Source organism: Lepisosteus oculatus, chromosome 1, assembly GCF_040954835.1.
Source record: "Lepisosteus oculatus isolate fLepOcu1 chromosome 1, fLepOcu1.hap2, whole genome shotgun sequence".
NCBI lineage: Eukaryota > Metazoa > Chordata > Actinopteri > Semionotiformes > Lepisosteidae > Lepisosteus > Lepisosteus oculatus.
The window spans coordinates 19,037,419-19,060,010 of NC_090696.1; the positions used below are offsets into that span (position 1 = coordinate 19,037,419).

The window sequence follows — 22,592 nt, forward strand, 5'->3', positions numbered from 1 at the left end:
CAGCCTGGGCAGAAATGGGGGCGCCACCGCAGGGTCACACCAGATGTACGCCTGTTGCACAACTCTGCATCTCCATCTTTAGCAAAAATAAAATACATATTGTATCTTTTCCTTGTTGCCCCTTGCCTGCTATCATTCTTTGCTCCTTCTCCTAAACAGTTTCTATTGCTGTTGTTTCTTCTGGGAAAACAAAAGTCCCAAAGTTCATTTTTTACACCAATTACTGTATGTCTTAAAGGCACTTCTTTGAATCATAACACTATTTTTGTAGATAATTTAAGGTTCCCAACTGGAGCAGCTGCACTAATCTAATTATTGTGGATGTTTTATTATTTTGAGCAGAAGGAATTGGTTTCCCTAGTTGAAATCATAACTGTATGTGTCAGAGTGCTCACTGGTATTCAACCACTGATTTTAGGAAGATCAAGAGCTGGTATGAAGCTAAAAACTCCATTGAAGAGGTGCTGACTGTACCTGTGGTTTGAACAGTGTAGGGCATTCAATTTTAGCAATTGTGAGTGAACAGCTTCCAAGCTGCTCCCCTACCCAGACGCATCCTGATCATGAAGTACAAAAATGTGGTGACAAAGAGGAACTTAATACAACAGAGAGAATCAAAATGCAGGAATGAAAGTAAGAAACAAAGTCACAGGATGCAATCTAGCCCTCTGCTGTGCCTTCTGGGAAGGAGCGGGAACCTTTCCTGTAGTGCTGGTGTGGCATGGATGTTGCCAGTGAGTTTCTGGTGAAACTGCTGTGGCTCCTGTCGCAGAGCAGCTGGAGGAAGTGGTTTTTTCCTTCTGAGAGGGAGACTCACTTCTCTGTTTGAGCGCAGGCTGCCCACTTCCACGCTAGCGGGAGATTTTTGAGGTTTCTATTTGCTGAGAGGAGGAAGCAATTGCAGCCCAACAAGCAAGTGGCGCCTGGCCGTCGCGAAGAGCCGTTCTTTCTGACCATGATTTGAGAGACGGGCACGTTGAATTTAGCGCAGGTTCGAGAGAAACCTGGCTATTCGAGTGCTCTTTTTCAAAAGCGGTTTGGAAAGAGTTCCTGTGAAATGCGAAGTGTGGCCGAACAAAAGACGTTAAGTGGTATAAACTGGCTCTTTATGCCAGGAGGACTGAAGAGAGGGAATGAAATCTAAAGAGCAGATTCTAAACAGCTCTACTGTGACGTGAAAGTCAGATCCAGGCTGTTGCTTCTAGGAGTCTGCAATGAGAGTAGGACACAGGAGCTGTAGGTGTGGCTTTAAATTGGGATTTTTTGATGAAACTTTTGGTAGAGGTGACCAACCAATGTCTACCTCACTTCAGCTTCTCTAACTTGTGAGCTCATGTTGATTTTTCTAGTTTCGCCCTTCATCCCTTCTCCACCTTTGCAGATGCTCCTAGATTACATTCTCTCCCTATATGGGGGTCTTCAATTTCTCTCTTTACCGTATCCTGGTGGTTGACCCTCAGCCAGGCAAACTAAACCAAAATGTCTTCTGCCTACCTCTTTAATAAACACTTCTTTACGCATGTTCCTGTTGGTCGATGTTGTTTGTCGTGAGCAGCAGTAATTACAGACGTAGGTGTAATCATTTATGCTTTAATCTAAATCAGTTTCCAGAGTCTGGGGCTAAACTGGAACAGTGATTCCTGTTCCACCAGGTTCTTTTCAGCTGAAGGGCAGAGTGGAAGGAGGTTAAGGTTGAGGGCAGATGTCAGACTTAAACCGTGACCTTGAGAAATTAAAGAACCTATTTAAATAAGTAAACATATATTCTGCACTGCGATGGACTGTATCCTGTCCAGGGTGTACCCTGCCCTGTGCTCATTGCTTTCTGAAACTTTTCTGGGTTACCCTTTATCCCACTTATCCCAGTTTCTGGGATAGGATTGGATGGATCCCTGGATTGGAAGAACTGGTTGGAAAATGAATGGATGGATACGGATTTAATGTAATCCACAACAAGCAGCAGGACCTAGAACTCTCCAAGTGAGCCTCAGCTGTTTGAATTCCGACTCATTTCTTTTTTAGCCATGCCTTTCTTTTGCCTTGGTTATAATTTCCATGTACCATCTCCTTTCTTTTAGCAGGGTTCATCACTCCTTTACAGACCTATGTCCTTTCCTTTTGTGCACGTAGGTTTCACTTTCACTGGGTTGTATTGTGCTTTTACTTCACTTTCACTTTGGTCTGCGTGCCAAACCATTATGTCCGTTTACTGTGGTAGACCAGGGTGAAAAGAAAGTGCAGGGAAGCAGGGTAAAATCATGATAAATGTGTGGGAAAGCAGTGAGATGTATGGTGAAATATTAAGAACACGGACAATAGGAAAAGTCCACAAAGATGTACTATTATTAACTTTGTAAAGGCGTTTTTTTTAGGAAGACGGCCTAGTGCAGTGAGAGGAGGGAGTCCGGGAACATTTCGGCCCCCGTTTTTAATTTGGTGGAAGAAGCATCAGTGTGGAGGGAGCCAGGCAGGGAGGACTCCTTGAAACTCTGTGTTGGTTGACAGGCTGGTGTTGTGCAGAAGGGGGGCACAAAGTGTTGAGGCCAAATGTTGACTTGGCTTCATCAAAATAAAGACTGGGGTTTATGAGCTGCTGTAAAAAAAGAAAGGCAGTTTTGTATGTGTGCTGCTGAATAAGGGGGCAATCCTGGTTTAACAACCTGCCCTTAAAGCAGAACCCCACCTACCCCTTCCTCCCCACCCTCCCCCAGAAGAAGAGCAGAGAGGAAGAATAAAGTCTGTGATTGAAGTGCGAGTATGGGTCTGTGAGAATTCGTCTCTCTGTCTCTCTGTCTGTAAACCCATGGTTAAACAGACTTTGCTTTGAAGTGACAGATTTAACAGACAAAAAAGGGGATTTTTCTCTCAAACAAAAAAATCAGAAATTCTGCACTTTTGCCACAATAATATTACGATGCACAAATAATAAAACCAGGTTATAATAAATACTGCATAGGAATATTGATCACGCTCCATAGGGGTAGGCTAATTGCTTACAATGGGGCAGTGTGTGTTTCGTATGCTTTAGCAAATTTCATATGGTATATTTATGACACATGAATAGAGAACTTGTATATTCATCATAAAAAGGGCAAATGAACAATTTTCGTTGATTGTGTTGATACCAATTGTTCAAAAATAAGTCAAAAGATCCAGAAAGCAAGTGTATATTTATTTATCATTCTCACATAATTTGTGTTTTTGGTGTGAAAAACTGTCATTCCTGATTTAACGGACATTCTGTAATAACTACAGCCCTTCCCCCCTATTAGTCTGTTAAACTAAGGCTTTACTGTATTTAGATCTGAGTGTGTGTGAATGTGTGTGGTTATGACAGGGGTGTGTAAATTCCTACGGGTGGAATCCCTGCCCCTGTGCAGTTTGGTGTTTTTATTGACCCATCTCCTGGACGGGAGCCCAGTTTCATCACAGGCTCCTTTTCAAAGACAGCCTCATTTGGACAGGAAGAGCTGCTCCTCTTTATGGGCTGGAGGGGCAGGGGCGTAGGTAATGAGTTAACAGACAGCTGCTGAATGGAGCTACTTTTTGCTCCGTGTCAGTTCTAAAACCTCTGTAATCCACACATTTGCAGCCCTGTCCACAGTACAATTCGGGCACATGTGGGTCTCTTTTATTTAACCCAGAGGTTAAATAGTCCACACCCTCATATTCTCCCAGGTGAAAGCAGTGGAAAAAACGGTAGTGCTGATTTAAGTAAAAGCTTGAAAAACCTACAGACACAACACAAATGCTCTGAGACATTTGCATTGATGAACGCAGTACTTAACGTTGAGTGAAAGCTGTTGTGTGTAATGTAGTACTGGTGTTCTGATTATACTAAGCTGTTTTACAGGCACATTTATCAATGGTGACATATAGACACTGGGGGTGTCTATACTATGACATGACCATATGCTGCTTCAGAGTCACTGACAACAGAACCTCCATTCGATGTCTCGTATGAGAGGTGAAGTGCAAGGAATTGAGTAACTCACTCAGGATGTCAGTCTGGACAAATTGATTCAGTGACAGAACAAGGACTTGAGCTGAAAAAGCCCCTAAGCCTTCATCAGTGGCCTGCTTACCCTGTGTAAGTTTTTGGATCGCTTATGCATGTTGGCTCTATGGATACACTGGGCTCTCCATATTCCAGTCTGAAACCCGTGGCTCTATGGCAGAGAGCTGCAGTGTAGAATTTGCATAGAGATCTGATGGAAAAACAGGTCTAGTCAGAGGAAGCAGGGAGAGGGAGAAGTGCAGTTTGTGAAAGGGTGCTTGTGCAACCACTGGGTGATGGACAATGACGCTGGCAGAGGGGAGAAGGAAGAGTGAATGAGGCAGTAGGAAGTTGGCAGGGAGGTGGGGGCCAGCCGCCTGTATGTGACATGCCAATACATTGCGCAACAGGTACGCATAACTACATTTAGAGCATCACATAGTGTCTCTAGCAAAACTCCAAAACACTGACCTGGGCACAGGAACCCACGAAACTTGGGACTGCTGAGCCCAGGATGGCAACTAGTTAATATGCGCATCGGTTAGTCAGTGTATTCGTTTGCCAGTCAGTACATATGTCTGGCAGGAAGTGTGACAGCCAGCCAGGCAGTGGACACAGTAAGGCTGGTTTTGGTTACATTTGGCAGTTAGAAGTAGTGCATTTCAGAAGTGCTGGTTTACAATTACAAGCCAAGCATTACTTATTTGCTTATAAAAATAGCTTGTAATTGACATTTGCTGGTTCAATGCAATGTTGTCCCACTGGGCAAAGTAGCACAGATTAATGTTTACATCCTTTGAAAGTTTTCGCCGTCCTTCAGCTTTTCCACACAGCCTTCCTCCCTCTTCTCCTTGTCCCTCAACTAAAACTATGAGCCCGCTTTGCCTTCCTGACTAAACTCCCTTTGTTGTCGAATGTGCATTTTTTGGTGCTCAAAAACGCATCAGGTTTTGCAAATCAGAGCACACATACACACAAACTTATATAACCACACAGACCACACACATACCCCAGAGCACATTGGAGGCCTTTGTTAGCAAGGAAAAGCTGAACCTCAATTTGCAAACCAAATAAAATACTGTTGAGACTTGGGGAGCTAGTGCCTGCTTCACGGGCTGCACAGAGCTCTGAATACATGTAATGCAGAGGACACGTAAACTTGAAAACAGTCTTTTGCAAATAATTCTAAATCCAGGGATTGAGTCACAGTTCCTCCTACATTGTTACAACACAACATGAGTCTTCTGTGGGTGTGTACTGTAATGGTTTGATTTGCAAACAGGAGCACTGGAAACATGCACCAGTACCAGTGAGCAAATCGAGATACAATAATCATAGATCTGGATCTGGGTCAGCAAGGTGCTCCAATACATTAATACAACACTGAGAGAGATGGATGGGTTAGTAAACACACTAAGAGGTTCACTGAAAGAGTGTATACCACAGTATGTTAACACTGCTCTGTCTGAGAGAGCAAGATGGATGAGTTAATGCAGACACTCTGACAGACTGAACACTGTGCTAAATTGACACTCAACATGGGGACAAGAGCACAAGAGACTGACATGTGTCAGCAGAGAGTCCCTGCTGCGCTTGACAGAGGGATTAGTCCAGGGCACTATAACTGTGTTACTCCTGTACAGAAGCCATTGAGAGACGGGATTAGGAGTAAACCGATACTTAGCAGGAAATGAGCAGCAACACTGATAACACCCTGCCACACACCAAAGCCACATTCACTCCCCTTTCCCCCACTCCTGGCTGGGAATTGTAACGCAAATTGAGACCCAGGCTTTGGAACTGATAAAGGGAAGGCCTTGGGTTTCTAAGAACTTTGTTTTCTAAATAGTGCTGAGTGGGAGTGGGGTGGGGGATAAAAGGATTAATTACCAGCTTCATTTAGTATCCTGCCTAAGTGCTGATTGACATTCTGATGGTGTTTTGGAGGGGAGGAGGATGGAAGGAGCTGTGTATTAAGTGAGGGTCCAGTCCAAGGTGTCGATGGATGTGGATAAATTGTGTTATTGTCTCTCTGAATCTCTCTGGCATTGTCTTTCTAGACCTTTGTCTCTCCCTGGATTTTCCCCTCCTGTCTCTCCTGTTCTTCTGTTGCCAGCAGATACAGTTCCCCCCTTTCAAACGAATTTCAGCATTTCCCTCCTCTTCCATCAAGACCATTGTTGTAATAGTACAAACAGAACACGACTTCTCCATTGTTCTGCAGCTTTTAGTTCAGTTTTGAAATGTAAATCTATTTGAGTGTGTTTGTATGATTGAATTTTGAAGTGTTACCATATTACACATAACGTTGCGACGGTGACTATTATTAGCAGTAGCGGTTCTAATCCTCCTTCTAATAATAAAATGATAGCAAGTGCTGCCAGACAAAGCGCAGGCCACCGTTTAAAGTTCCAGCAGTAAAAAGCACCTTTTGTCCTCCTCACTCCCTCTCTCTTTCTTTGTTTCTCTCTCTCTCTTTATATGATATTACCTTTATTCCTGCACTGCTTTTTGAAGTCCCCCTCCCCATTGTTAGCAGCCATCTCACAGTCTGGTGGCTGTGAGGGACATAGAGAATGACTGTGGAATATGTGGTGGGAGGTGCAGACTGTGTTTTGTCTCGCCCTGGGGTATTCGTGGGGGGGGGGGGCAGGGTTCCTAGTAAGGGAGAGAAGGGGGCAGTAAAGTTTTAACCCCCCTGCTTCTATTTTATTTTTATTTTTTTTACGGGCTGGGTGTCCGGGCTGCAGCTGGCGGGGTGAATAGCTGCCCGAGGTGCCTGGGTGCCAATAAAGAGCAAAGCAGCCGGACTGGGGCCTCCTTTCCCAGCCCTGGGACCGGCTTTATAGGCCACCTTACGAGCCTGGGCCTCTATTAAAACCTGGCAGGGCTGCACTGAGGAATTTAGGGCCAGGAAACAAGAGAAAGAGGTGGGGGCTGGGGTGAGAGTTGAAAGAGGTTCTGTGGGGCCTGTGTGTATGTGTCCATGTGTAGAAATGTGTGTGAGAGGTAAATGTTGTCTAATTGGGTGGGCATGTTAGCCAGTGGGATGAGTATATTAGGTATATTGTGCCTACTGTTTTAATGAATCATTTTTGTCATTTATCACACAAATCACGTCATAAGAAATAGGTACACAGGTAAATGGGCCGGGAGATCAAGGGATTGAAAATTCCAGAGGAATCATGGGGCGGGAAAGTAATTTTTATTTGATTCAAGCATGTAAAAATGCAACATGTTCAAAGCATGTATCTTAAAGTAATCGGACAGGCATATGCAGTAGCTGGGTAGTGTAGTGTTTGTGAAGATGCTGGAAATGATGTGTTGAGAATGGAGGCTGATAAAGAAGCCAGCGAGGTGATGTGAAACAGCCCAGGTATGGAATGAGGAAGCCAAACTAGGGGGGAGGAGGAAAACAGAGAGAGGGGGAAAGAGAAAGAAGGAAGCTGCCTGGAGCAATGATGGAGATTCCATTAAGAGCTCAGTTGTCTGTCTTATCAGATGAGCTATTGGGCTATATTATCAGCAATTGTCTAATTGTTTGTCTTCTCTTTCTCTTCTTTGTCAATCAGCATTCCTACCTTCCCCTGATCTCTCCAAATATTTGCACCCAAGAACCCCCTCCTTACTCACAAATCAGCAAGCAGGGAGGTGAATTCCACTGATTGACAAGCCCTTCTGTCAATCTGTATCTGTCAGGCGGTGCCTGGTGATCTTAGCCTAATGTAAGCGCCTTCTGTCCACAAAAGCAGAACACCACTGGGGCAAAACAACAATACAAAGCTGGTGTTTGCCTTTGATGTGTTTGCCCTTCTTACACTTAATGCTTGAAAGGTAAAAGCTCCAGGAAGACTGACTTTTATCAGTCTCGGAACCTGGAACAGTTCTCGCAACACACAGGAGAAACTAGTATCTGCAGAAAGGATCAGAAGATAATTCCTTAAACTCTCATGATGTACAGAGAACTGTCTCCCATGCTCTGTCTTGTACCTGCCTGCTTAGGGTGACACGCAGCAAAAACGACCCTCCAATTGACAAGCCTTTCACCTGAACTACTGAAGCACCTAGCCTCCCTCATTCAAAAAATTCCATCATGTCTTCTAACCGGTTTGAAATAATGCAGTACTGAGACTCTTTTCCTTCATAATGCATACCTCTCAGTCGTGCCATTATTTCAGGGTCACATTTTTATAAAATGATCATTTGGTGTTTCACACTGAGTTTTCTTTCTTAAGAAAAATCGTTTTATTTTTTATGTGGCTGCTATGTACAACGGGTATGAAGACAAATAGGTTTTAATCTGTTTTTTTTATTGATTTTGTTTGCAAAGTGAACAAAGTTCCTTTTATTTTTGGAGTGTATCCTCTGTGTGAGTGTGTGCATTTAAGAATAGCAGCAATGCAGCCAAGCCCAGGTCAACCTCAACACAGACTGGCGTTTCACAGCTCCCAAATATTCACTCCAGGACAGAGTGTGAGAGGGAGGAGAGAGAACCCAGAGAGGGGATAAGGGTTTCAGGAGGAGGGAACAGTCAGCAAACAGAAGAGGGAGAAAAGGCACGGAATGGGAAATAGGAGGGTGGATAGGAGGGTTTTGGCATTCGTTATGGAAAAACGAGAAGACGTTTTCATTACTTGCAAAGTTACGAATGTTTGCAAGTTACAAAATAATGGAAATGGATAATCATTTTAAAGGAAGAAGTGTAAATAAAACACAGTCCAATCGGAAAGGTCTTTCACACAATACCAGCTTTATACTGGCATCTGCATCACGGTAGCATTTCGTTCGTGGTCTGGATGCTGCCTGGTTAATAACTGTCCCCCTTCTGGCTCTGTGCAGCGGTGGAGACCCAGAGTACCAGTTCAGAGGAGATGGTGCCCAGCTCACCCTCGCCACCCCCCCCTCCCCGTGTCTACAAGCCCTGCTTTGTGTGCCAGGACAAGTCCTCTGGGTACCATTACGGGGTCAGCTCTTGCGAGGGCTGCAAGGTGAGTCGGGAATACGGCCCATAGACTGGGAATACAGTCAACAGAATGGGGATGTTGAGGACAGGGAATATGGCACATATACATAAGAGTATTAGACAGAGACAGGGAGCACTAGAGTGCTGAGGACTAACAACTGGAAGCAATGGAGACAGATGCACAATACATGTAGAACTAACAGTACTGGAGTTTGACTGAGCATCTCAGGGCAAACTGAAAAAGTTTTGCCTCCAATATTACCATCGTAAGTCCTGGGAATAGTGGTGATAGACTGGGAGTGCAAGAAATTGAAAGGGGGGTACTGGACTGTCAGTACAGGACACGGGGCAACTCTGCAGATGAGTAGACAGTGCTTCATGGATAGTGAAGTTCCTCTTTCCTCTGTTTCTCGTTCTCTTATCTGCCTAAGCGGTGCTGTGTCTTCCTGTTCCAGGGCTTCTTCAGACGGAGTATCCAGAAGAACATGGTCTACACCTGCCACCGGGACAAGAACTGTCAGATCAACAAGGTCACACGCAACCGCTGCCAGTACTGCCGGCTCCAGAAGTGCTTCGAGGTCGGCATGTCCAAGGAGGGTGAGTGTCCGTGGCCAGAAACTCGCTAGGTAATACCTGAGCAAGAGCAGACATGCGCGTTGCCGAGGCAACACCAAGTTTCTGGTAAGGCTATTCTTAAGAAGAATGTTCAGTGCCATTCCTGGGACTTATCACTCAAATAGATGGGTGAGTGTTGGAGCACTTGAATCTTTCAGGCCTAGTCCGGTCTTTCACCTTTAACCACTAGCCCTCAGCACACCCTCCCCATCTCTCCCAGTCTGTTAGCTCCGATCTCCAAAAGCGGTGGCAGTTCTGCTCCGCACTCCCCCAGTATGAGACAGCAGAATCGGAGGAAATGCGTAGGGGTGGGAGGGATTGTGACACCAGTCTCAATAAACACAGTTTCAAAACCCGACCGGCTGTTTCCTGTATTGCTCGGAAACGTCAGTCGTCCTCGCAGAAAAGCAGAATTTTTAGGAACGCTGAGTTATGATTTCCTCAGCTCTGTTTTCCCTGCATAGTTTGTGATTTAGCTATAATAATCTTCCCTATATGTCACCGCCGTCACTGTCTTCTTTAATAACAATGATAAAAACAACAACAACAATAATAATAATAATAATAATAATAATAATAATAATAATAATAATATCACCTGGGTTTCTTCCGGGTGCCCTGGTTTCCAAGGACATACTGGTAGATCAGTTAACATTGGGGTAAACTGGACCTGGTGTGAGTGTGTCTCTGACTGTGTGTGCCCTGAGATGGATTGGTGTCTGTCCAGGTTGTACCCAGCCTTGCGCCCATTGGTTGCTGAGATAGGGTCCGGAGATAAGAGCTTAGAAAATGGATGGATAGATAATAAAATTATCATTTCAAAAATCAAAAGAATAATTTTGCAGATTGTATTCAAAGCAGTTGCTGACACATAATCAATTCAGTTCTTGTACGTCTCACCTGAAGGACGGTGCTCAAGGTGGTTCAATATTTTGGTCAGGACAGACAGTGTCAGTGACAGAGCTGGGACTTGAACTGGTAACGTCCTGGTATTAAACCCTTTTCTGTAACTACTGGAAAACTTGTCCTCCATTGTAAGCATTGCTCCTGCTACTCATACAGATGAATATGAACTTTGCAAAATACTGACCATAGTTTATTCTTCCATATATCAATTACTCAAACATCGATTTGCAAACACAACCCAGATAAAAAGCTCTGTGATAGTATTTCAGTATCGTGCACCTGACAAAACAGAACAACAAAAAGGTAAATTAACACTTGCACATGTCATATTTGAAAATTTTGTTGAAAAACATTGAGCCTAAGTCACGCCTTTTAAAAGAAGTAGATACTGTATACCGTAGATTCTGCAGCAGTAATCGGAAACACTAGTTACACAACAGGACTTTGTTACTTAAAATTATTACACATCTTTGAAAGACTAAGGTCAACACCCACTGACGTATAAAGATTCCTATTATTCATCATTGCATTAAATACATATTCTGAAACATCCTGGTAAGTGTCGCAGAAACCCAGAAATTGATTTTATTTTAAACCTGTCAATTAAATATCTAGGCCCACAAATTATATTTATTTTTATATCCTACATTTTTCCATATATTAGTTGTTAATGAAAGAAGCTCACAGCTATGGCCCATGCACCAAGGCAAGAAAGGAAATACGGACTCGCTGAAACAAGCACTATCGTCATCTGCTACTCTTTACACTCGGAGCCCTGCAGCACAAATACTGCAAGAGCACAGGTGCTCGATAAACCAGAGGGGTCTCTGCTTCATGAGGAGCTACTGGAGAGCTGGGCAGCCTCAGACCCACCTGAGTGCTCCCGCCTGGGAAATCCCAGTCACGGCTAACTGTGCGTGCAACCCAAATCCGATCACTCTGGACTCCAGGGCCGGATCTGTTCTTTACTGCTTGAGCCACTCTCAAGCCCCATAGAAAAGAAAAGTTAGAGCTCAGTGTATTTTTAAATATGTCATTCTATCCCTGACCTACCATCCACTTTGTTACCATCTTGGTCAGTAACTCCACTGAGATATACGGTTTCAGGTTATTATGTCAAGCAGCACAGTAATGTATAATCAGAGGGTGTATTTTTCGTTTTTTGAAAACCCTAAAAACAAATCAGAAGTATTTTTTGTGTGTGTATTTTTAGACTTTTCAGCCTTTTTTATTGCCTGTTTATTTTCAAAGTCAGAAAAGAAACACGGTAAAATGGACAGGTCATATTTTGGCTGGGTAGTCAAGGCAGCTGCTGTCACCTCAGAGCTGTGCTGTATCAGCAGCCTGTGGGTGGAAAGGACTTTATTGAGGGTTAAGTGGAATCTGGAAGATCATAAAGGCCTATTTCAGGACCACAGTTTACTGTGCTTGTTGCCACTGAGTCACATTTTCTGATTTTTCCTCCCTCTCTCTGTTCTTTCTTTTGGTCTCTCATTTCTGCCCGTCCTGTGGCACTTTTCCAGTTTTATCGTGGTTTTATCACAACTAAACATGTATTTCCTTTTCCATAGCTTGGATCTTTACCTTACTTCTCTATCCTTTATACTTTTTCAACTTGGTTTACTATATTTCTGCCCTGACACACGACAGTGTAAGAGTGGTCTTAGTGATGTGCATACCACAGTATTCGGATGAAAGTCTTAAAGCAAGGATAGGTTCCAGTTCACATGGGTCAGGCAGTGCACTGAAGGGACTCTGTGCATATCCAGGAGAGAGCCGCTGGGGTCCTGATTGCAAGAAGAGCATTGTGCCTCTGCTATTACTGGATATCCTGAGAGGAAGGAAAGAGGGGGAGGAGGGGAGAAAGGAGGGGGGGGGCTCAGGGGACGTATTTCCTGCAGCCTCTGCTTCTGACAAGGTAGGAGTGTCAAGGAGAAGGAAAGGGAGGAATTAAGAACAAGGTGAAGTGAGAAGGAGAGGTAACTGCGGAAGAATACAAAAGGAGACACGGGGAAAAGGTGAGGCATGAAGAGAAGGAAAGTGTAGCGTAGTATGATGAGGAAGAAGATTGAAAGAAATAGGAGCAGTGACAGGGATGGATGCGAATCCCGGCAGTCTCTTGGCAAACTTGGCAAACAGGAGAGGAAGAGAAGTACAAGGGTACAGGGGGGTAAAGGAACTTCAAAAACCACACTTGTACACCTCACACGAACGTCAGTCTCTCGTCTCTTTCACTGCTCCCAGTCCTTTCCCTCTCACTCATCCTGTTCTACTTTTCTCTCTCAGCTGTACGGAATGACCGCAACAAGAAGAAGAAGGATGTGAAGGAGGAGGTAGTGGTGCCGGAGAGCTATGAGCTGAGCTCAGAGCTGGAGGAGCTGGTCAGTAAAGTCAGCAAGGCTCATCAGGAGACCTTCCCCTCGCTGTGCCAACTGGGCAAATACACCACTGTGAGTAATTCACACTACCACACACTCGTAACACAGTTAATCAGTTATTAACCAGTAGCTCTTATCTGACGCAATTTGCCAAAATGTACAGGGTTGAACTATTGTTGGCTGACAATCGGGCCTTGTCTTCACATGTCATCAAAATGATGGAGCAAATGCAGGTGAAGTAACTTATAGTGCTTCAGTGCGTCACTGATATTGCACAAGGACAGCACACAGTTACAGGGCCTCTGAATACATATAGACACGAATGTACTTCTGTCTTGGGTCACACACCCTTCTGTGTGCAGTCTTCATGTCTGCATGTGTCTCACTCTTTCTCTCTCTCTGTCAGAACTCCAGCGCTGATCACCGGGTGCAGCTAGACCTGGGGCTGTGGGATAAGTTCAGTGAACTGTCTACCAAGTGCATCATCAAGATCGTGGAGTTTGCCAAGAGACTGCCAGGATTCACCACACTCACCATTGCTGACCAGATCACTCTGCTCAAGGCTGCCTGCCTTGACATCTTGGTACGCCCACTCTCTCTACCTCTCTCTCCATCACAGTCTACCTCTATCACTCTCCCTCTCTTCCCTGTCTCTGTTACTGCGTCTTTCTGTCCCTCTCAGACCATATTGTCCCAATCAAACACGTACCCACCAGCCTTTTTACCCCATTTCTGTCCCCCTTAAGTGAAGACAGAAGCTTTGCACATGCCTGGAAAATTAAATGTAAGAAAATGATGTAATCTTCCATACTCCTGTACCTCTTTCCACTGTTTGGCTCTTTCACTTACTGCTCTATACTGTGGCTACACTTACACCCAGTGGTGACGAGCAGTACTGCAGCTATAGCCCAAGACCATATGAATTGTGGGTAGTCCAGACAGTCCTAGTGTTTAGAATACAGTTGATTCCTGAAAACCACTGAACCGATTTTATGGTAGAAACATTCTGAAAAGGGGATTGGCTCATGTACTAAGGCCGAATAACATATTTTTACTAAAATGGCCAAAAGTTTGAGTTCAGCCAATTATACACAGGTTCTCTATATGACTGTGTTCAATGGAATACTTTGACAGGACAGGACAGGAATTCAGAACCGCCATGAAATTGTAAGATGTTGATTTGTAAATTTAGCACTACACATTTGGCACGAAGAAAACTAGTGGTTTATGCCCCGTGCACAGTAAAATGTAATAACAATCAATTGTTCACTATTGCTGCCAATGATCTGACTGCATGAACAGTTGAACAGTATAATTTATCTGAAGGTGTCGTCTCGGGTTTTGTTTTGTTATTTCAGTGGGAATAACAACACCCAGAAATTAAGTGTACCGAAAGGATTTAATAAGTGTTTAGTGAACATTTGGCATAACCCGCTTGTCTGAGGACTAACCTCCTGGCGATAGGACTAGGAGGCTAGGATTCTCTTGCAAAGTGAGGAGTGACCAAGGTGGAGATGGGGTGGAGGTGGAATGCAAAAAGAAATATGCGAGGGAGAGAAGGGATCAGGATCTAGTACAGTATTTCTAGTGTTTTAGGAGAGGAAAAGACATCTGGAGTCATTGCAAATTACTGACAGCTGGGTCTGATTGAACTTGGTTGTTGTCATCCCTCCCAGGCTGTTGTTATAAACTCCATATCTTCAGAGTCATGGTCACAGACTGCCTTTCTTAACAACAGCCAGTCCTTCTGAAGCAGAAACATAAGTAAATGATGTAAAAAGATGTTATTAAGAAAATAGTTTGTGTTCTCTGTGCCTTTTCCTTTATCTTTCCCTCTCTCTGTCCCACTCCTTCTCTGACCTCTCTCCTTTTCTTCCACACCCCTCCTCTGTTGCTGTGATGGATTTATGACAGTGCCCGTGACAGTCAGCCATCTTGAAAGTGCGTGCCTCACTCTTCCTCTCAGATGCTGCGGATTTGTACTCGCTACACGCCAGAGCAGGACACCATGACCTTCTCAGATGGGCTGACGCTTAATCGCACACAGATGCACAACGCCGGATTCGGGCCACTCACCGACCTGGTGTTTGCTTTCGCTGGCCAGCTGCTGCCCCTGGAGATGGACGACACTGAGACCGGCCTGCTCAGTGCCATCTGCCTCATCTGTGGAGGTAATCCACAGCTTGGAGTTTGGGGGGGTGTGTCTGGCTGTGTGGTTGTGTGATTGTTGAGCACATGTTGTGTCTCACTTTGAGCATGTGGCCGTGACTCTTGCTGCATCTCTGTCTGTGAGTGTGACCGGGTCTCTGCGCGTTGTTCAGATCGTATGGACCTGGAGGAGCCCCAGAAGGTGGACCGGCTGCAGGAGCCGTTGCTGGAGGCCCTGAAGCTGTATGCTCGGCGCCGGCGCCCCAACAAACCACACATGTTCCCTCGCATGCTGATGAAGATCACTGACCTTCGTGGGATCAGCACCAAAGGTCAGTACAGTGCAGCCGTATGGCACTGTACCACAGTACACACTACACAGCAGTACAACAGAGAGACACTGGATGGAGCAAATGGACATTCCAGTACAGCACACAGAGAGTGCAGTACAGCACATCGGTACACGGCTCTAAAACCTGTGTTCTCTCTCTCTCTCTGCCTGCAGGAGCGGAGCGTGCCATCACTCTGAAGATGGAGATCCCGGGACCCATGCCGCCGCTGATCCGGGAGATGCTGGAGAACCCGGAAGCCTTTGAGGACAAACAGCAAGAGGACAGCGAAAGCACTCCTCCCGTCCGCCCCCCTGCTGTGGTCAAGCAGGAGCGAGAGGAGGAGGAGGGGGCCGAGAGTGGAACGGATCCCCCTGACGAGGACGAGGAGGAAGATGAGGGCCTCAGAGGAGAGAGGGAGGAGGAGGAGGAGCGGGAGTGGGACAGCGAGGGGGAGGCACGGGGACAGCCGTCCAGCAGAGAGGCCGCCAGGAAGAACCTTGTGGGACGAGCACAGTAATCACCTCAAAATCACATCCCTCGTCCCCAAAACCCCACAGCCCTCTCCTCCCATCCCCTCTCATATTCTGCACAGACTGGGGCACTGCCCCCATCCCCTTCCCTCCAGCCCCACCTTGGCCATCCCAGAGTCAGGGCAGGAGAAGAGACTGGACCACCCGTTAAACACTCCCTGCCTGGAGACCCAGTCGTACATCACAGACAATGACAAGGAGATGGAATGAAACAGAGAGCACCTCATGGATGGCTGAATGGGAGAGCTAGAGAATGAGGGAGAGAAAGAAATTCTGGCTCCTTAGATAAGGAGAGACAACTCTTTTTTTCTCATTTATATTTAAGAAAATGTTTTTACAAAAACTGCCAAAAAGGTGAGGCAAATAGATGGCAGAGGATGCCTTACTGCCATTATCCTCTCCAGGTTGCAGTGATGCAAGAAACCAGCAGGGGGCACTAAAGTGCTGCCTAAAAACAAAACTTTCTAAAAACCAATAAGCCAACCAAACAGAACATAATAATCACCTTTGTATTGTTTTTTCTTTTTTTTAAAAAAAAATGTTATTTTCATTTTCTTATTCTTTTTATGTTTTTTTTATGGTATGTATACACACAATTATATATATTTTTTGTCTTTGTTGTTTATGGTTTTTGTATTCACCCTCCTGTTTGACTAGCCTGCCAGGGAGAGAGTCAAGACTCTTACCCTGCTAGTGTCCCTGTTCCTCTACAGCACCTTCTTCCAATTAGCAGCACAACTACAGACTGTGCTGCTGATTGGGTAACACTGTCTGTGCCAAACTTAGCATTCTTTTGTGTCATTTTGTTAAGGAGGTTGGATGCTACAAATGAGTGGAAGCCATTCTTCTGTCCGAACAGCTGTCTTCCTCTTCCTCCAAATTTCTGCTGCTGTGTCTTGAGATTCATCCATATAACCCAGCCATCCCTGCAATCCAAAACATATCCCACCTTTCTATTCTCGATTACCAGAGAGGTGCACTAAATGGATAGACTGTGCTTATTTGTTCCAGGACACAATGTAACAGCAACCCCATTCCTGTCTGGCCATTTGAAGCACTTAAAGCACAGCATACATACAATACTCTATAAATGCATACGATTAACTTTAGTATTGCATTGTGTGCTTAGCTGTATCTGGTTCCTTGGTTCCTGCTTTCCAGATGTTTGGAGAGATTGTTTATGCCTCAGCGTTGGGCAGTGGGCCAGAGGTCAGAGGTCACGACCTATATCTATGCAGGGTATTGAAGGCCCCTTGATGCATCTCTGTTTTATGCCACTAAGAATTAAGGACTAAGGAAATTAGTGGGATCCATTTTTCTGTGGATTAACTCAGTTTGTGAGGACCTGTAGGATACCTGTAGTGGTCACACAAACAAACACCTCTTTGATTCCATAAAAGACACGTCTTCACAGGAGCAGTAAAAACAGGGATGCCATCTTCCTGTGGGAGAAGAATGTACAATGGGGACACCACCCTGGACTAAAAAGTTGTCGGGAAGAATTCAGTCATAGCCTCCACTGGGCATCTCTCATTGAGCTTTGTGCATCCATGACTTGGATGTCTTCAGCATTTTGCTTTAAATCAAAAGCTCACAAAAGTCACTTCAAATTCATACACAGGCTCCAAAAAGAACATGTTATAAATAAAACAACTCAACCAAATAAAAAAACAATACTACTAACAGTTAGGCCATGGATTCACAATCTCTTTTCTTTTTTGTATTCCGATGCAGCAAGCGCTACTGTGAGAGGATCAAACCCTAGCTGTCCTCTGCAATACAGGACAATACAGTTCTCAGACATGTCCTTCTGTTAGTGCCAGTACACAGTGCAGGGAGACTGTGTGAGAGCACCTAGAGACCACTATCATGCAATCAGTGTGTGGGTCTAGTTTTTTCCAAATGTAGGTTTTTTTTCTCTTCTTCCAGAGCACAATTCAGAGGTCATAGGATGCAGCCAGCCGGTTACTGTCAGTTGTGTTTCTCTGTCTTAATTATTCCATTTCAAGATGTTTCACGTTTTAATTACTCCATTTTTTTTTTTGTTGAAGGGAACAAAAATGCTAAAATGCTCTTCCCCATTCTGTTAACAGTAGCACCTACACATGCACTAAATCTCAGGAAAGATCCTAAATCCAACCTTTGGGGAGTGAAGCTGCACGTTTCTCTGCAGTTCATGTGCTGAGGCAGCTCCCCACTCTACCAGCCATAGACAAAAGATTGCACTTCATATGTATTATAAAAGGAGGCTCAGTATATATGCATATACTGTATCGGTATACTGTAGCAGGGGGGAAACGGCAGCTTTGGAGAGCTCTGTTTAACAAGCCGTGACAAACTGTTCCCTGCAGCCTCTTTAGAGTATGTTACCTTATTTACACGAGGACATACAGAATTTCATTGAGTTCAATAAAATTATTTATTGGGTTAATGGAAAAAAAGAATGAAAAGATCTTGAAATGCAATCGAGTGAGAATTGCTCCTCCCAGTTTTTCTGTTGTGATCAGGCACTGTGTTTTTAAAATACCATGTGTTAGCTGGGCCTGGTGTGCAGCTCGGGAGCGATCTTTTTTAAACGTAAGCCTTTGGTGCTGTTACACTAAAGGAATGATGTTTGCCAAAAGAAAAGAAGCTGTGTTTCGTGTATTTTTTTCCACAGCTCAGCTGGGGACTTCTGTTCATTCTGTCAAACACTATCTTGCTAAAGAAATGTCATTTATACAAAGAATGGGGTTTTTGGAAAATAAACTGCTTTTGTAAGCTCGTTATTAAGTTTGTTATTCATTTTTTTTAATGCTGTCACCATTCTTAGTCTTTGCACTCCAGATGATGGCACCCTGAATGAAAGTCTGGAACCATTTACTTACTGTCTGTGGTTTTGCAGTGCCCAGTGCATGCACTGCCTCTCTTCAACTGACCCTGGGACTTCGCTGTGATTTTTATCGTATGCCACTGCAAGTGTTCAGTGGAGTGTGCCCTCCACTGTCGTTCTATATGGCAGGTTTGCAGAAAGTGTCTTTCAAACAAAAGCTGGCTGTTGTATACTGTAGACCTTGTGCAGACCAAGCTGGACCGGAGTTACAGTGGTTTTTGAAGACCTCTAATCATAGACACTGCTACGGGCTTAATGTAAGTGCAAGCTGTACCTTTTCATGAAGTGTTATGCACTCACTTGGTGAAAACAGATCTCACTATATGCTTCAGTGTTGTTTTTCTTACACCGGTAAGCGATGATTGCGCTTTTTTAATACCTCATGATGAACACCAGAGGGAGCCAGTGCACCACAGGTGGAGGGAAGTGCTCTCGCACCGCTTTAGTTAACGCCGACAGCCCGGTTGCGGAGCGGAAAGGTACATGACTCAACCCTGGAGAACAGTCTGCAGGCTGACAGCCACCAGGCATGGCTGTTGGCACACTGTAATCCAACAGTCAACAAAAACATCTTCACTATTATAAAGTTGTGCTCCAAAAAGTCAGAGATTATGCTGAAAAACAAGCTTAGGTTATAAAGCAGTATTTGTGACGCTTCATTTTGTATAGTTTCGTGTACAGAGTGCTACTACAACATCCACATCCACGTCATGCTCAGTGCCCCTGTCAAACTGGTGCCTAGAGAGAAATCCTATACTGCTGGAGGGGAGGACACCTAAATAATCGTAAAGCTTTATAAGAGGAGGTATGAGAGACCCTGTGCTGTGCCCCCCTGTCTCTTAAGACAGGCAAGCTGATGGGGGTATTTAGGATAGGGGGGCTATTTACACGTGTGTTAGAGAGAAGGCTGCATGGCCTTGTGTGCTTATCCTGCCATCTATACAGATAGATGCCCCCAACACATGCACTGGGACATGCAACCTGCACAGACAATACACCCACACAGCATGGGGACACCAGGCATGCACACACAAATGCACATATTTGTCAAATCACTCTTTTACAAGCAGACATGCAGGTAGAGTCGCAATGCCCATGACACAATCTTAACACTCACACATTCACCCCTCTCTGCACTGTAGCCCAGCGCCCCATGGCTGGATGATAGATGCCGGTGACAGAGTGGTCATTTTTATTAATAGGAAGAGAGAGGGGGGCGATAAACTGAGATAGGATTCTATTAATTAAATGATTGCGATAATTAACTTTCATTAAATGAAGATCGATAAAGCAGCGCAGGAATGTAAGCAGCGTCCATACATTATGCTCTGTTTTACAAGGAAACACTAAATGACCTCGTATATTAAAACCAGAATAAGATGTGTTTCCATGGGAATGCTGGGTGTGTGGGGGGGGGTTACTTAAAGAGACAGTGACTTGTGTATTCATTTTTTGGTGGATTAGACCAATATAACCCTGGTGCACACAGAGTACACCAGGAGGCTGATTGGTGCCTTCAAGTGCAAAATACACCAAAGTATAATCTAGCTGGATATGTATTTCAATTCACTTTCATATCCGCTGCCCTTATCTTCCCTGTCTACATGCAGAACTGCAGGGAGAGAAACAGAGGAAGAGAGAGGGGAGGGGAGCAAAGCATCAAAGAGAAACTAGGGAAGACAGCAAGTAACAGGATGAGGATGAGGAGGAACGCCCTGATACACTGTCTCAGCAGAAGAAGCATGATTGGCGAGGCCAGTTGTATTCAGATAAAAAGAGCTCCTGTAGACACAGATCATCCTTCCATCCATCCATTTTCTAACCGCTTCATCCAGTTCAGGGTCACAGGGGAGCTGGAGCCTATCCCAGCAGGCAACGGGGGCAAGGCAGGCTACACCCTGGACAGGACACCAGTCCATCACAGGGCAAGCACTCACACTCCCACCAGGGTCAAATGACCTACTCGTATGTCTTTGAACTGTGGGAGGAAATCATATCACCCAGAGGAAACCCACGCAAACATGGGGAGAACATGCAAACCGCACGCAGACAGCGCCTCAGGTCCGGAATTGAGCCCAGGCCTCAGCGGTGCGAGGCAGCAGTGCTGACTACTGCGCCACCTTGTTGCCCACAGACTGACCAATACAGTTCAAATGCTTAGTAAGTACAGAACATTACTGCAACACAAAAGGAAGACATAATCCATCACCACCTTCCTCAACACCACCTGCTGACCACATCTGCTCTGCAGCAGCTGGAATTAACCTCCCCTAGCCCGATTGCCAGTTGTTTCCAGATGTGCCCCAGAGTTTTGTGATCTCAGGGTCTTAATATGGTCTTAAGGATCTAATGTGTCTTAATATGGGGAGAGGGGCTGTCCATTGTGGGAGGTGGATATATACATACAGATCTATTCATCTATAGGATTTTAAATGAAAAAAACTAACTTCAAGAGCAGCGAGAATATTTAGACTTCAAGTTAAAATGGCGGTTCAGTTTTTGGACACCACACAAGAAGTTTACTGCCATGGAAAGTGTAGGAGAAAGAGCTGTCAGAACAGTCCCAGGAATGTCACAAGCAGGCAAGGGCTGGGAGAAACCGAATCCCTCTACTGAATAGCGGAGTTCACGCTGGGTTTGAAACGCACCCAGGTTTTGACAAAGCCAACGCCCAGAACTCAGCAATGAAATGACGTCCCTCGGTCACAAGAGGAGATTCCGAGCAGGTGGATTTGGGATGGAAAACGGGAGGCAATGCTTTACACGGACCCACACGCGTGCAGTTGGAGCCGTTTCTCATGGCTCTTTCGGGAAACAGCGCCGCGAGACCCTGGAACAGCCAAACCAAACACAACACAACCAAAGGAGCCAGACGACCCCAACGGCCTCCCCTCGTCGCAACCCCTCATGTCTTCTCATGGTCCGAGCGCTCGTCTGCCTCGAGCACGCGTGTGCCGCTTTCCACATGACGCCACTAACTGCCCCCTGCTCCTGTTCATTCCACACTAACAAGGTGCCCAGTGTCACAGAGGGGCAGGAGCGCCGGAGGGAATTAGTGGTGACGGAGGCCGGCATGCGAGAGGAGATCACCGCAACTCTCTTGGCAAACAGAACCACAGACGCCCAGGTGGCACCTCACAGACTCACAGTGCAGCACTGCTGGGGTGACAGAACTCCAGCAGGGACAGAGAGAGGAGGACAGGAGAGAGGAGAACATGAGGAGAGAGGGGAGGAGGAGGTGAGAGCGGAGAGCAGAAAGCAGAGGGGAAGAGTAGACAGAAGAAGAAACGAGAAGAGGAGAGGGCACAGAGGAGGGCTGAGGAGATGAGAGCAGATTGAGTTTTGCACTCGGGTGCTCCTCCGAGATATCAGAGTGAAGGTCAGGAGAAGGTGAGGAACGTTTCAGAAGGAGGGAGGCAGTAAATTTTATACCTGCGTGAAATATTAAACAGAGAGATAAAGTGAGAGAGACGCAGAGTGGGCGAGGAAAGAGAGAGAGAGTGTGGTGTGCCCTCAGGTCTTCTTATCTTTTACATTTCTAATTAAAACAGATAAAGAAGGAGAGAGGGTCGTCAATCCCTCAGCGATTTCTCTGTTCAGGTTTTAGAGGGGTCCATAAAACAGGCAGGGCAGCGCGATTGATTTTGTAATTAGCTCTCGTCACTGCAGCTTTCCAGCTCGTGGAGCGATACACTGAGAGGAAGGGAGAGAGGGCTGCTGGAGGGGGACAGGTGACAGAGAGACAGATAAAGAGGTGGGAGAGCGACAGTGCACTCCAGTCAGGTACAGTCTCAGTCCCAGCCCAGACAAGCCCAGTCCCTGTCCAGTCCATTCCAGTCCAGTCCAAGCCA

The 22,592-nt window shown here is 45.4% G+C and overlaps 1 protein-coding gene across 3 annotated transcripts in view; it reads left to right on the forward strand.

Annotated features, from left to right (window-relative positions):
- The window catches only part of rarga (retinoic acid receptor gamma a), a 57,746-nt gene extending 39,109 nt beyond the window's left edge, over positions 1-18,637 (forward strand). For all 3 annotated transcript variants that reach the window (XM_069186818.1, XM_069186822.1, XM_006629264.3), the window contains 7 exons: positions 8,837-8,985; positions 9,416-9,557; positions 12,768-12,931; positions 13,266-13,442; positions 14,826-15,030; positions 15,181-15,339; positions 15,513-18,637. In XM_069186818.1, coding sequence (XP_069042919.1) covers positions 8,837-8,985; positions 9,416-9,557; positions 12,768-12,931; positions 13,266-13,442; positions 14,826-15,030; positions 15,181-15,339; positions 15,513-15,856 — 1,340 coding nt within the window. In that variant the 3' untranslated portion in view covers positions 15,857-18,637. The remainder of the gene's footprint in view (positions 1-8,836; positions 8,986-9,415; positions 9,558-12,767; positions 12,932-13,265; positions 13,443-14,825; positions 15,031-15,180; positions 15,340-15,512) is intronic.
- The last annotated feature ends 3,955 nt before the right edge of the window (positions 18,638-22,592 follow it).